The sequence below is a fragment of the Terrapene carolina genome, unplaced genomic scaffold (assembly GCF_002925995.2).
Source record: "Terrapene carolina triunguis isolate 2854851 unplaced genomic scaffold, T_m_triunguis-2.0 Scaffold193, whole genome shotgun sequence".
Classification (NCBI taxonomy): Eukaryota; Metazoa; Chordata; order Testudines; family Emydidae; genus Terrapene; species Terrapene triunguis.
Genome location: NW_020664544.1, coordinates 5,231,195 through 5,246,024, shown reverse-complemented (window position 1 = coordinate 5,246,024; position 14,830 = coordinate 5,231,195). Strand labels below are relative to the sequence as shown.

Genomic DNA, 14,830 nt, shown 5'->3' with positions numbered 1-14,830 from the left:
CCCCCTCCGCCCCCCGCAACCCAGCCAATCACCGGGCAGCCCCCCAGGACGGCGCAGCCAATCAGGGCGTACGCACGCACGGGGTTACCGCGCCCAATCAAAAGGAAGCAAAGTGCAACGTGCCGGCGTTCCGATTGGCTGGAGCGAGGGGGGCACCTTGACCAATTAGCAGGTGGCTGGGAGGGGGACGGTGGCGACAACTGCCCGGCAGGTGGCCCCAGCGAGCTGTAATCGCAGGCCCAAACGGGAGGGGGAAAATGTGCTCTACTACGCACGCGCAGTCAGGGTTAGGTGACCTCCCCCCCCCCCCCCCCATGTGCTGTGTGTGGCCTGGCAGCAACATCAGGGCACCCTGGGACCTCAGCTCCCTGCAGTGTGGGCAGGGCAGGGCGCCCCCCCCCAGCAATAGGTTGGGGGCTGCTGTGTTAAGTTAGCTGGAACACATGGGCCAAAGGTGTTAACATCACCCACTCACTGTCCCACCGCGTTAACAAGGTCCGGGGTAGAGACCGGAACCTGCCTAGTACCAGGGCAAAGACAGCCCTGAAAACCCTCTTAGCCTTTCATGAAAGAGGCGGAAAAGACGGGAAAACAGCGAAAGCCTCTGCCACGTCAAGGGCCGAGTCAGGCTTTCGTTCTAGCCCGTCCCTGGAGCTGCAGAGAGGCTTTAGAAGGAAAAGCCCCCTTGTCTGACAGTGTCAAAGATATACGCAGGGTCAGTCCCACGCTATTAGCGAGACGAGGTGGGCGAGGGAATATCTTTTATTGGACCCACTTCTGTTGGTGAGAGAGACACGCTTCCTGAAGAAGAGCTCGGAAATCTGTCTTACCATCAGACATTGGTCCAATAAAAGATATTGCCTCACCCACCCACTCAAAGATGGCAATTACTCTCCTTTCACGGAAAAGAGAAGACCTTAACATGGGCTGGAGCTGCTGTTGTTGTTACAGTCCGATCCCATTCCATCCCAGGTGGCATTTTGGATTTAGCCGGAGCAGGTAGAGGTGTGATGTTATCTAGGTCCCTCTCTCTGACCTGGTCTGGTCAGGACATCTCTTAAGATGAGGGGGATGAAGACGCAGGGGCCCAGGAAACAGTGTGGGCGGCAACCATGCTGGTGAAACTTGCTCCAGTAGCCTCCATCTGTTCTTCTGTCTCTCCCCCCCCCCCCCCAAGTCTTTTTCTTTAAGGACCAAAAAAGGGAGTGATGGGTGGACTAGCCCATCCCTTATTTTGTCCACCAATTAGGTCCAATATCTGACACATCCATTTTGGTTCATTAATTTCTGGTTCCACTTCTAGCTTCGCCAAGCATGATTTCAACATAGTCCTTGAATCATATCAATGTGGCCTTTTTTTGTTTGCACTAATGTAGTCTGTCTGGTCCTCTTGCATCTGTTCATTACACTCATTATTGAACAACAGCTTGACCTACTTTCCATCAACAATTGTTATGATAGGCGATTGTAACATCTTATGAACTTTCATGGACTTTTTACAATTGATCTCATGATTAGGGTAAATCTGTAGTCCCAATGATCACAAAATCAATTTTTTCTGCAGAACCCCCATCCCTGTCTTCTGACCGGCACTTTTGTGGGTGTCCTCAATAAACAGGGAGCCAGCCACCGCCTTGATTTTGTTTTCCTTCCGCTAGCCTCCCCCAAGAGTTGGTCACATTGTGTAACCTTGGCACACATGATATAATAGTTGGTACAGGGCAGGTTGCCAGCTGCTTGTTGTCCTGTTGCAGGGCCTGAAAAATATTGCTTTTGACCTTTTTCCTCCTTCCAGTCCCATACATGCAAATAAATACACTGGGTTAACGTGGGGAAAGATTGTTTCCTTGTGTGTATTTTATTTGTTAAGGCTGCCTTTAAAGCCACATCAAATCCCAGACACCCCAGGCTGCTTTCTGGGAGGAATCCTGAGTGTTGAAACTGCTGGGCATGAGTTTGTGGCCAACGTGAACGCAATGTGAAGCCATGTTTTGTGCCTAGTGTGGAGCGAGGGCACTAGGGACTGGATTTATATAGATGCTGGTTTTCTTAAAGAGCTTCTACTGGCCACTGAGTAACGACCTTCGTGGTGGCAGGTGGAGGGAAAAGGTGTCTCTGTACGAAGCATGTAGGGAACAAGGCAGGATGTGGGGTGAAGGTTCAGAGGGTTTGGATCTGCCAGTGAAGTTCTAACCCTGGAATGTCTGTATTGGGAGCAACTGACTAGCTCTGGGATTGGTGACAGGATAAAGAGCCTTTCACCTTTATGTCGGTGATTCAAAGCCAGCCTGAAGTTATCTGATCTATGTGAAATGAGTTTGATGGGCCTCCGCCCAGAGGTCCCTCTGCACCTATTACACGTGACACCGATTGGCCCTTATGTTGGCAGTCTCAGCAAGGAGGCAATGGCGTGAATCAAGAATAGGTGTGCTGGGCACATAGGCAGTATGTGAGCCGCCGGCTGGGGGAGGCTAGCCCCCAGCTCCGCCCCTTCCACACTGCCTCCCCCCCCCCCCCCCCCCCCCCGGTCAGAGCCCAGAGGTCCTCCCAGCGCAGCTGCTGGCCCCCCCACCCCAGGCAAGTGCCCCCAGCCCCAGAGTGAATCCATGTCCCCCAGCCCCAGAGCACTGGGACTGGGAGGGCAGGTGAGACCCAAGCCAGGGCCACGGAAACTAGTGGAGCTGCACCGAGCAGGAAGCAAAGGGGGGGTGGCTTGGGGATGGAGCGTGGGCGGGACCACACCTGGCTGTTTGGGGAGGCACAGCCTCCACCAGCCTATGATACCCACCGTCCATGGCTGGGCCCACTGAACTCTTCTACTCTTGCCACACGCAAATTCCTCGTGGAGTGGGGTGGGGTGGGCAGGTTTCCCCCAGAACAACAGATCTTGACATTATCACCCCTTACAGATGAATGGGGCAGTTCACAGCTCTCGGAGCTGCTGCACCAGGCTCTCTGCAGACTCAGGCAGACACCGTTTGCTGCACATTTTCAAGCTTTCCCTTGCAGCCAGGAGAGGTTGAGACCTACTTCCTTTTTAAAATGAAAGTTGCGCTTCTGATGTAGTCACCTGACTAAGGAAACCGCAACCCTTAGGCACCGACCTATAGTGCCTAATGTCTTCCTCCGAGCCTGGCCAGATCCCGAGGCAGAATTCACTAACGGTTGCGAAGCGCGATAAGATCCCCAGAGGGAAGGGAATTGTTAATAGTCATTATTTAGTATTGAATTAATATTCATTCATTTGCATGAAAACAGGATCTCGGGAAACCAGAGGCAACCACTCCAGCTGGGAAAGAAGCAGAAGAACCATTCCAGAGTTTACCAAGCCAGTGACTTTAATACAGAAGAACATGGGGCCAAGGCCCCAGAACCCCCAGAGCTGGAATCAGAACCATGGAAAGGCTCCCCCAAATGTCAGCCGGGGTAGCATTGCGGCATCTGAATGACAGAGGCTTTGTGCTTTTGGCCAATGGCTCGGGAGGAACATGCCATCTGTCATCCCCGCGGGTTTCCTGACAGCAGCTCTAGACTGGCTAGCACAGCCGCGGCTCCAGCCCACGTCGCTGTTTGCTGCGTGGCTCTATTGGATTTGATTTTAGCAATAATGAGGGTTCAGCCGTCAAACAAGGCAGCTGCAGGAGATTGCACGTGGGAAACTGAACAGGCAAACAAATCGCCCTGCGCGCTGGGGGCTATGCCTGCACATGGACACAAGGAGAGCACCCACACACTCTGAGCTATGCATGCCAGGTACACCCAGGCGTACCCTCCCTCACCTACGCACACACACAAATAACCCCTGGCTCCTAGATAACGCTTGCATCCATCAAGCAGTTGTTTCCACCGAGTCTCTTTGTCGCCTGGGGCTGGGGCTGACCCCTTGGTCACTGCCACGCATCATGCCGAAGTGACGTTGATTGCCCTGCTGCGATTGGATCTGTCTCTGTGATGAATGGCGCCAGGCAGCCCCCTCCTTCGATCTGCCCAGCACCATGTGTTCAGCCCCAAGGTGGCTGAGGTCTTTCACCTGTCAGAGAGAGAGGCGTGACAGTGCCTGGGACAGCTGGATACCGGCAGCACTGAGAGGGCTTTCGGGAAGGACAGCTAGGGACAGAGGCTCCTCTGAGGGGCCCCGACACAGGCATTTTCCACCGGAGCCTGCTCCCTGGAGATGGGGTTGAAACCGGGCAGTCCTCCAAGAGGTGGTAGAGGGCACCCTGAAGACTCCCACTCGTGGGGGAGACCCCACAGACTCTGACTGCGGTGTCTCCCACTGGAGAAGAGACCCCCATAGAGAGGGGGGAGATCCGATGGACTCCCACCCCCTCCAAAGTTCCCCGCAAGATGCCCACGGCCAGAGCCACGTTGGCACCACCTGGGGACGGGGATGACCGTAGGTTCCACAGTCTCACCAACGCCTGTGTCAAGCAAAGCCCGGCTTCCAGCCCCAGCTCCGGAGGGGGATGGGGAATGCGTTGCCTGCATCCACCCCCAAGTCATGGAGCTTGGCAAGGAGCTCGGAGCCGCCTCGAAGCTGGCAACAGAGCAGTGAAAAGTTCCCCTCGGGGCGAAAGTAAACCGCAGCCCGGAGCTGGGTTTTCCCAGGCAGCCCAGCCACTGGCATGGAGTCAATGCGCTTTCTGTAGCTTCCCGAACACACTCTGCTCTTTCTTCCTGTTTGCGTTGTTTGTTCAGCCCCTCCTGCCCCACACCCCCGCTCAGTATCACCCTCCTCTGCGCCCCCAGGCATCCATTGCCTCCGGGTAAGGAATCGCCGCCGATTCCTTGGCTGAATTCCACTTGCTTCCTGGGAACACAAAAGATCCCAGCAAAGATTTACCTGGAACAGATCAGCCTCACCACAAACCAGGGAGTCCCGGCAAACCCACCCTCCGTGGCTTCAGCTGCGCCGAAGAGGAGCGTGGTCTGGTTGAGCAACCCGAAGGCCACACCCGCCCCTACCCTGATCGGAGTGGCTCCACCATTGTTTATTCCCTGGATGTGAACGTTTCCTGGCTTGCTCTGTTTCCAGCCCCATTTGTTCCAGAGTCCCAGCTGTAGGACTCTGTCCATTTGTGCACCCCTGCCCCATTGAGGAAGGGTTAGAAGGCAGCACTCAGAGAAGCCTTCAAAGGTCATCAGAGGATCAGTATAACCCTAGGGGAGCTTGGCCTTTCATCCTGTGCATAACTTGGGAAACAGCGCCATCTAGTAGCTAGAGCAGGCACTCAGGACTGCTGGATTCCCGTCACGGTTCTGCCACTGATTCGCTGTGTGATCTCAGGCAGTCCAGGTCCCCTCTCTATGCCTCAGTTTCCCCTTCTGCAAAACAGGGAGAATAGTAAGTCCCTGTGTCCTGGGGAGTAGAGAGGCCTAATTCATTCATGGCTTTAAGCTCCTCATATGGGTAGCGCTAGAGAAAGGCAAAGCACTATCGTCCCCGGGCCTTCTCACTGCATGCATAACTAGGCACAAACTCCTTCTAGCTAGAGTATCAGGGGCTGAAGGTTGTGCCAAGCGCTATGGGAAAGGCCGTTTTCCTTGGATTTACACGCAGGTCTCAGATTTAGTCCACAGAGGTGAAATGACTGGCCAAGTCACCTCAGCAAGTCAGGGGCAGAGCACCCCGGAGTCCTGACTCCCCCTTTGCCGCTCTAACCACTGCCCTCCCCTGCCTCTTGTATGCCTCATAACCTGAGCTGTAGCCTCCAGGAGCTATAGCATGAGCAAACAGAATGGCTGACCTATAAAATGGCCCAACAGAAACGCTATTTTATGCAACACACAGTTAACCTACTGAACCGGCTGCCGCAGGATAGATGGCTGGGTAGATAGGCTGGGATGTTAATGAGTCAAACGGTGGAGCGTGCTTCAAAAGAGCATCGGACGTTCAGACGGATAAGGATCATGTCTGCAGGGAAACCAGCTAGGATCAAAATAAGCAGAGCCACTGCCCTTCAATTACAGGTGATTGCCAGACGGGGGTCAGGAAGACACTTCTCTCCCTGGGATAGCGTAGCACAGCTGGGGCTGCACCGTCAGAGCACTGGCCAGCAGAGAGCAGCCTGGAGAGACCACTGATCAGAGCTGCAGCAGCAGTTCCTATGTCACCGGCTTGGGAGTCAGGTCTGGGATTCCTTCCTGGTTCCGCCACGAACTCGTTGTGTGGTCTTGGGCGAATCGCTTCCCTCTCTGTGCCTCGGTTTTCCCATCTGTAAAATGGGGCTACGGGATCTTGGCCCGCCTTTGGGGAGTGCTTTGAGATCTACGGCTGGATATTGCTAAGCCTTAGTATCGTTAAAATTATAGCTAGCGCCAAGCAGCTAAGAACGAATGAGAGCTCGGCTCTGTGGTCTGAAATCCTGCCAGGCGGGGCTGCTTCTCTTGGAAGTAAACTAGCCAGGCCTCAGGCCCGCCAGAGCTGATCCAAGCGCTGGTTCAATCCACCTGTGGGGGAGGAAGCGGTCATATTCATGGCAGCTTTGGACCCACTTTCACTCCTTCCCTGGAGCTGCCCGGAAGGATCGTTTATACGAAAAGCAGAAGCCGAGCTTTGGGCGAAGGGGAACAGGTCGGCTCAGCAGAGTTTAAAGACCACGTTCTGCCCTCAGCTAAAGCCAGGCCACCCCACTGCAGACAAGGGACGTATGGGGCGGCAGGGGCGGCTGAGGGCAGCACACGCGGCCCTTCAGATAGATACAATTTCTGCTTGCAGGAGCGTCCCGTGTTAGCCTAGTCCTAACCCATAACGCAGCAGATTGCAACGGGGCCCTGCTGCCTCTGGGGCCGTGACAGTAGGATTTTTAGGGGGTTGAGTCCCTTGATTCCATACTCTCCGCTCTGGCCATTACTCTGATGTTGTCCCCGCGGAGACGGACCCACGGCAGCAGAGCAAGGTGGGAAACAGGAGAGCGATGAGGCTCAAGCTCTGGGCCTGGTGCGGGCGGGTGCCGAGACGGGGGCAGGCTGCCGAGGAAAGCAAAGATGGAGGAAGGACCGCGGCCAAGATGCACAGAAAGAGGAACCGGTCTGGCAACCAGTTTAGCCAGAGTCTAGTTTCGACTAATCCTTCAGAAGGAAAGAATAGCGAAAATACAATATCCTGCTAGGCAAATGGCACCAGCCGCGTTAACCCTTGGCTGCCCAAGCATCAGGGTGTCAGGCCACCTAGAGACCCTCCCCGTGGGAGCCCTACTCTGGAGACACCCCTGCCCCTTCCTTTCCCCATGCCCCAGGTGAGCGCAACCTGAGCTGCCTGTAGGAACCCAGTGGCAGCAGATCGGGTTTCCCCTGTCATGAATATTCAGAGCTCCCCTGGCCCAGCCTCTGCTACTGTTTACTTAGGCAGGAGTGGCTGGATCTCAGGTTAACCTTGACACAGAGCGAAAGGGAGCACCAGGTAGAACAGCAGCACCCCTGCACCTGCCTCCGCCTGCACCTGAGATGTGACAGCCGCTGCCCCCACCCTCTCCTGGCGCGCAGCTCAGCCTGCCGGCCCCTCAGTTGGCAATAGCGCCCCGGAGCTATCCCGGCCCTCGGTCCCTTCTCTCCTGCCACTGAGTGCTCCCCGGGGGAGCAGAACGCACCCAGCAAGGGACTGAATCGAAGCAGGTATGTTGGCCTGGGTGTTTTTGGGAATGGGGGGGCAGGAGTGGGAAACCTGAGCCCAGACCCATGAATGTTTCATTGATCAGTACTGCCGAGGACAGGCCAACCTGGTGCCGAGCGCCTTCAGCTCGGGGGAAGTTGAGGGGCGCTCAGCCCCTGACAGGATCGGGTCTGAAGCCGGCTTCAGGAGGTGGGTAGCTTGGCAGCTCTTTGTAACCGGCCAGGTTTGACCGTGATCCAGGGGCGATCTGGGCGGCTTGTGGGGTCGGGAATGGGAGTCGGAGCCTTTCCCCTCAAGTGGGGCCTGTTACCCCAAGCCCAGGCTGGCAGTGACCGAAAGCTGCTCCTGTGTGATTGGGGATCCATGGGAATGGGGGGGGGTGTATAAGGGGCATTCGTTTGGATCTCATGGTGCCATCTCAGCAGAGAGGTCCAGGAGTCAATGGGCCAGGGAGACTCAACTCCTCTTAGCCCTGGAGATGGAGGCACATGCCGAGGGGGCGTTTTGGGGGAATGGTTACCTTGCCTTTCCCCTGGCTAGCCCGGATCGGTGGCTATCAAGGGCCATCAACCCAGCACCTTTCACGGGACACTTTTTTGGTCAAGGTTCAGCCTTCCCAGGTGGAATAGACAGTTAGTGCCTAACAACCCACTAGCCCAATTCATCCCTGACTAGACCTGCTGAAGCATCTCTGGGGTCTCTCCGGGACAGAACTAATAGCGGCAGCGCCAATGGAGGGGGGGTACAGCGTTTGTTCCATGCAAAATGGGCTTTTAGCTTAACCCTTGGCAGCCAAACGAATGCTAAGGGGCGGTGGGAGGTGGGTGTAGAGATACTGGCCATTTGCAGCCCCTGAAGGGTTATACCAGCCCCCCGCCCCTCGCCGGGGCTGCCCCTGTCACATGCAAACACTGGCTACAGATGGCAAGGGGCTCCCCCACCCCCAGTGGGTCACTGACATATGAAAGCGACTGGATGCCCCGCGGCAGCTCCCTCCATGGGAATCTCCTGCGTGGGGCAGGGCTGTGTGGGTTTTGGGGTGGCCAGTGGGAATTTAGGAGGGTTGCTTAGCGGGTAGGTAACAGCAGGAGAGGGGTCTCATCTCACAGGGCACCAGGAAGCGCTGTATGGAGAAGAGTCTTTCATGCCATCTGCAGAGCAAACGGGCCACTCAGGGCACAGAGAGAGTGAATACGGGGGGGAGGGGTAATCGGGGGGATCCAGAGGGCAGAGATCTCAGACACTGGCAACCTTCCCCACCAGGCATGAGGGACTGACACCCCCCACCCACCCCTGCCTGGGCTCTGCGATTCTGCCTGAGCTATAAATGTTTAACTTGCTGAAATATTTGATGGACTTGGCCCAAGGTTACTGCCAGTTCTCACGGGATGTGCCCTCGCCACCCCCGACCCCAGAAGCCTGCCTGTGCTGAAACCCCCCCCCCCCCCGCTGATGTAACACCGACCTCCCAGCTTGCAGGAACTCCACCCCTCGGTCACAGGGCTGGCGAGGGGAAACGCACCCCCGCAGGCTAACAGCACCCGTGGGGGCTCGGGCCTGTCTCAGGCAGGCTGTGCTCAGGAGGCAAGAGGACAACTGAGCCGGGAAGCCCAGAGAATTCCTAGCCAACCTCTGGCAACCTCACCGTGTCCTCTCCCCTCCCTCAGTACAGGAGGTCCCTGCACGTGACCGTGGGTTCCATTTCCCCAGAGAGACCCACTGGATTGCAGGGCCAGGGTGACTTTGAGTGGGCTTTGGCGACTGGGCTCATTTCTTACATGGGAATTTTCCCTGCACGTTTATGTTGCTTGTGCATGCAGGCGTGTGTGTGTGTGTGTGTGTACGTGTCCTTCTGTGACTGTGCCGGCCGCTGTTTGCACGTACCCAGGGATCTCTGTGTATGCGCAGGTCTGTTTGCAGGTGGATGTACAGCCATGCGACGGATGCGTGCACTGGATTCTCAGCAGGTGCATGTATGTCCGCACAGGAGTGTCTGTGCAGACGGGTGCTCAGACAGACAAACAAACGGCACTGTGGGTGGTAAGGGCTCAGCGCCGGGCTGAGAGAGGGCACAGCAGCTCTGTACGGGATGTTCTCGAGGCAGCATCTCGCCTAGAGCAGGATGGCAACAGAGCACCCTCCCTTGCTCTCCGGCTTGGAGCGGAGGGTGTGAACGGGTGCCTAGGAGGAAGCGATCGGGCTCTGTGCTGGGAAAGGGACCGTGCTACGGTGGGGGAAGCGTCCTTGAACCTATCCCGGGCTTCCAACCTCATCCTGACGCAGGGGACCCGAATCTGACATTTATCCTCAGCCCCCCCCCCCCCGCCCCCACCTCGCCCTTCTCCCAGCCCTCCGCTCCCAAACGGTGACGTAGCCCCACCGGCTGTCCGGCGTTCACTCCGGAATCGGAGAGGGGCCCCCGCAGAGCCAGGTGCCTGAAGGGCAAAACACCCTGTCCGTCATTCACACTGCTTCCAGCACTAGGATGAACCCTTTGGGGACTAGGCCCAAGTTTCTATCGGTTACATAAAGACAAATCCAGGTGAGCTGTGCCAACGCCAACAGAACGGCTGTGGCTCTCCAGTGGGGTGACTCTGACCCACAGCCCCTAAAACCAAGCTGTCTCTAGTGGTGGGGGCTGTTCTGCAGGGCAATGGCGAACGGACTCAGTCATCAAACAGGCCTTTTCCACAGCTAATGACCCCAGTGCCGTACCCCTTCCTTGGCAGTCAGCCTGCTACAGACTGATCGGGGAGACCGGTACTCCACGGAGCCGGCCAGTTTTTCTTAACCTCCCCTGGCTGCACAAAGGGACAGACCGACCCAGGGGAGGCCGCCCAGCTGTGCCCATGTGAGGTTTTTCCAACTCACTCCAGTATATTGCTGAGTGTCTTCAAGAGCTCGGCTGTAGCTCTAGGTCAGGCAGTGCTGATGCGCCTGTGTACGGGACACCCCATGAGGGACTGACCTCCCCTCCACCTCCTTCCCCCTCCCGGCTGCCACCTGGCTATAGAGCGATTGAATGTTTCTGTACAAACAGCTGGAGGGAGCGATCAAAGGGTGAGATACGCCTTCAGCAAACACCCAGATGGGATCATGCCGGAGGCTGTTGCCGTCCAGGAGAGAGGCAGGGTGGAAACCAAGGACTTGAAACTTAGAGCAGGAGCACTGATTGGACCTGACTGCGGCGTCAGGAGCGCTGGATTCTATCTCTGGCTCTACCCTTGGGGCAAGTCACTTTGCTGTGACTCAGTTTCCCCATCTGTAAAATGGGGATGAACAGGAAATGGCTCCGCTTTACTCTGGCCAAATTTCCAAAGGCACAGAGTGAGTTTTACCTCGGGGCTTCAGGATTAGGTCTTGCATATGGCCAAAATGCCTACGGGCCCTAGAGATGGCCTCGTTCAATAGAGCCACGTATCAGAGGGGTAGCCGTGTCTGTATCCACAAAAACAACGAGGAGTCCAGCTCTGAAGAAGTGGGGTTTTTTTACCCATTATGCCCAAATAAATCTGTTAGTCTTTAAGGTGCCACCGGACTCCTCGTTGTTCCAGTTCAACAGAATTATTCAACTGGATTTTCTGATTATTGGGAGCAGGCTTAGGCAGGGTAAGACAGGGAAAGAGCTGGGCCGTGGCCCCACAGCATTTTCTGTCCAATTAAGACAAGATGCAACAACGGGGAGTAGCAAAGAATTGCCATGGGGAGAGAGGGGGAGAAAAGCAGCAAGGAGAACATAGACTGATGTGGGCAAAGATAAATGGGTTGCGGTCGGCTCTTTGACGCATTAGTGGCTATAGGCCCCAGGCAAGATCAGGGCTCCGTTGTGCCAGGCACTGTGCAAACACATCGCAAGAGAGTCCCTGCTTGGATATTTAAGTAGACCAGACAAGCACCAGAGAGGAACAAGAGGCACAGACAGGGGTAGTGACGTGGCCCAATGTCCCACCGTAGATCAGCGGCTCAGCCGGGAGTAGGAACCCTCCCCAGGCCTCCCGCCTCCAAAACTAGCGCCCTAGCACCTTGCAAATGAATAGCGCCCGCTGCGGGCGCCGAAGGCTCGCTGCGTCAGGCTGCGTCGGCACGTTGCAGTGAGTCGAGGCTGCAAACACAGCACCACAAAGCAATAGCTGCGGGGGCCACCGCTCCTTTGACCTTGGTCTCATCAGAGGCCTTGCTGAGACTTGACTGAGTTTTGAGCCGTGAGTTTCCCCCACAGCAACCACGGCAGCAGCTTCTTCAGAAACAACCGCACGGGGGATGCCTGCTCCTCCTCTCTTGTTGGCAGCGTTGGTCCTGGGGGGGGGGGGGGGGGGGGAATGGAATGGCCCTCTCCCTGGGGGGCAATGGGCTCTGAAGGGAATCCCAACCAGCAGAGGGATGGTCACGCTGACCCACGCCCATGAAAGGGGACGGGCAAAAGTGGAGACAAATCAGATGGCGCAGAATGGGGATGGACAATGGAATGTATTGGCTTATGTGGGCAAGCAATGCTGCCCTCTAATGATCAGCCCACAGGGTAGAAAAGGGACCTGTCCTTACTCTGCCATCTGAAGGAGCTCTCCCTTAGCACCGTTGTGGTTTTGGAGCTGAAGATCCAGGGTTCTCATCTCCGTTCCAAGGGAGGGCATGGTATAAAATTGATCCAATTGTCCAGGCAAACAGCAAACCTTAGGAAAAGGGTCTGCTAACCTATCTGCCTTCTCTCTAGAGACACGTTCCTCTGCCACCAGAAACCACCATGGCAGAGACCAACAGCTGGTGGAAGCTCACCTTCCTGCGGAAGAAGAAATCCACCCCCAAGGTCCTGTACGAAAGCCCAGACATCTATGCTAACGAGAACCACCAGGAGGCCACACGGACAGAAGCAGGGAGCAACGGTGGCGCCGAGAGTGAATTCAATGCCCGGCTGGAGAAGATCGTGGATAAGAACACAAAAGGCAAACATGTCAAGGTCTCCAACTCCGGGCGTTTCAAGGAGAAGAAGAAAGTGCGAGCCACGCTGGCTGAAAACCCCAACCTCTTCGCCGATGGCGAGCGGGAGGAGAAGTGAGGCAGGGGAAAGCAGGCATTGGGGGGAAAGCGCTGCAGGGTGGGACCAACGCCCTGAGGCCCTTGCGCATGGACCCGTCACGACTCAGAGCCAGCCTAGATGTCAATTCTGTTCTCTCCGCAAATGAAGTAACAAGGGGGCAGGGGCCACCCTGCTGTAGATTTCAAAGACTTTCGGTCCTGACGTGCACTCGCGAAGGAGAAAGGACTCGATACTTTTTATTTAATACAAATCATCATATTTAAAATAAATGCCACTGGGGGATTGTCATGAGCTGGAGGTGTCCAGGTCTTGCTCTGAAGCCTTGGAGGTGGGGAGGAGTCAAACACAGAGCAGCTCAGAGGCCTCTTGCAAACACCCTCAGCGGTGCCCAAGAGCCCGTGGCTAGAGCCAGCGGTTGATGCAGGGGGCCATGGGATGGGAGGAGCCAGTTCATTCTCATCCACCCTGTTGTTCTACCACTGCACCTAGAAGATGGCTGAGAAGGGCTAGGAACTTCATCTGGCTCGGCCCTGGGGGATTTCCCAGCAACTAGCCTCCGCTCTGTCCGCACCCACCGACACAGGAAAGGTAAACATAAGATTGGCTGAGAGACAGGGTTGCACCTTTTAATACCACAGAGATTATTCCCTGGCCTGGGAAAGAGAAATACTTGGCCACAGGCAGTCACCAGCTGAACTGCACCACTCAAGGCAGAATTAGGAATAGGACCCGTGATCTTCATGTCCTGGATAGCAGCACTCAGCCAGTTGAGCTAAAGGAGAACCACCCTTAGCTGTAGCAATAGCCTCTCTTGGCCTCTGGCTACTACAGAGCAACACTTGGATAGATCTGATCTTCCAGCCAGCGGGGGGCACTGGGGTAAGAGAACTAAAGATTCCACTGATAGGAAAAACTGCTGCCAGTCGGGTGGGGGGTCTGGGGGCTTTGGAACGGGGTTACGGCCCTGAGAGCTTATTTTCTTTGACTCACTTTCTCTCACTGCTGGGCACTGGCTGATGTAGAAACCAGCTGGAGTCTGCCAGAGTGACTCTCTAAGAGGAGAAGACAGACAGTCTCGTGATTAGCACGGGAGCACCGGGAATGAGAAAGCCTGGACTATGCCTCGGTTTCCTGCAATGAGCAATAAGGGGCCATCTTTTGAGTCAGCTTTCGGACCATAATCTCACTTTTAAAGTTTCCTTCTGCACAGGTGAAAAATGCTGAAGGACACGCTAATGTTCCCAGTAACTTAAATTCAAGGTTATTTGTTAACTGCATTCATCTGCCTCTGAGTGGCTACCAGCCACACGTACCTGGCAGCCCAGGTGGACTTTAGCAGCAGAGATTCTAATAACTCACTCATCAAGCCATTTTGCACTCATAAAACGCGCATGTTTTGCTGAACTTTGTGCACAGCAGCAGCTGCTGAATTCACGTTGTTTCTGGCCGAAGCGCCTGTTGCAATGATGCAGAATTCCCCCCCCCCGGGTTACAAAAGGAAAAGTTTGCTGGCCCTTTTAATTTCCAAGAGCCATTTTGCTGCTGCTACTTTAGAGGCCTTGATCTTCCTGGCTGGTGCTTTCTTCATGTTCAGAGTCACTAATTCATGGGGTGGGCAGTTAAAAGGTGAACCGTTCCCCATGCTTGTGAGAGTGAGGTTTAGCCACTGTACGCAAAGTGTAGGCCAGTTGCGGTGGCTTATGGGGGGGTGGGGTAACACCTTGCACCCTTAAGAGACAAAACACGCTTGTAGCTCATAGTTAGGGTTCATATCCGGAGCCTGACACTGATTTGTTTTTTGAAGATGCATCTTTTGTAAGTGTTTATAGATGTTCTTTGTTAATAAACAAACCTGAAAACAAAGGGAGCTCAGTGGTTGATCTGTGAAAACACTCCAGGGCTTGGATCAGATTGAAAACTGTTCTGCTTGGAAAGATCAAGGGACCCTCACCCTCTACCACTGGACAAGGGGGCAGGTGATACTGTATCTATAAAAAAATTAAATAAATTAATTAATAGAGATAGCCTATCTCGTAGAACTGGAAGGGACCCTAAAGGGTCATTGAGTCCAGCCCACTGCCTTCACTAGCAGGACCAAGTACTGATTTTGCCCCAGATCCCTAAGTGGTCCCCTCAAGGATTGAACTCATAACCCTGGGTTTAACAGGCCAATGCTCAGACCA

The 14,830-nt window shown here is 55.2% G+C and overlaps 1 protein-coding gene across 1 annotated transcript; it reads left to right on the top strand.

The window, feature by feature from the left end:
- The first annotated feature begins 12,266 nt into the window (after window positions 1-12,266).
- On the top strand, window positions 12,267-14,582 carry PRR15L (proline rich 15 like). Its single transcript, XM_029912255.1, has one exon. It carries the CDS (start codon window positions 12,354-12,356, stop codon window positions 12,663-12,665), a length of 312 nt encoding a protein of 103 aa, XP_029768115.1. The 5' UTR covers window positions 12,267-12,353; the 3' UTR covers window positions 12,666-14,582.
- The last annotated feature ends 248 nt before the right edge of the window (window positions 14,583-14,830 follow it).

Coding starts and splice junctions, on each gene's coding strand:
- PRR15L (XM_029912255.1), top strand. CDS start 12,354: ATGGCAGAGACCAACAGCTGGTGGAAGCTCACCTTCCTGCGGAAGAAG.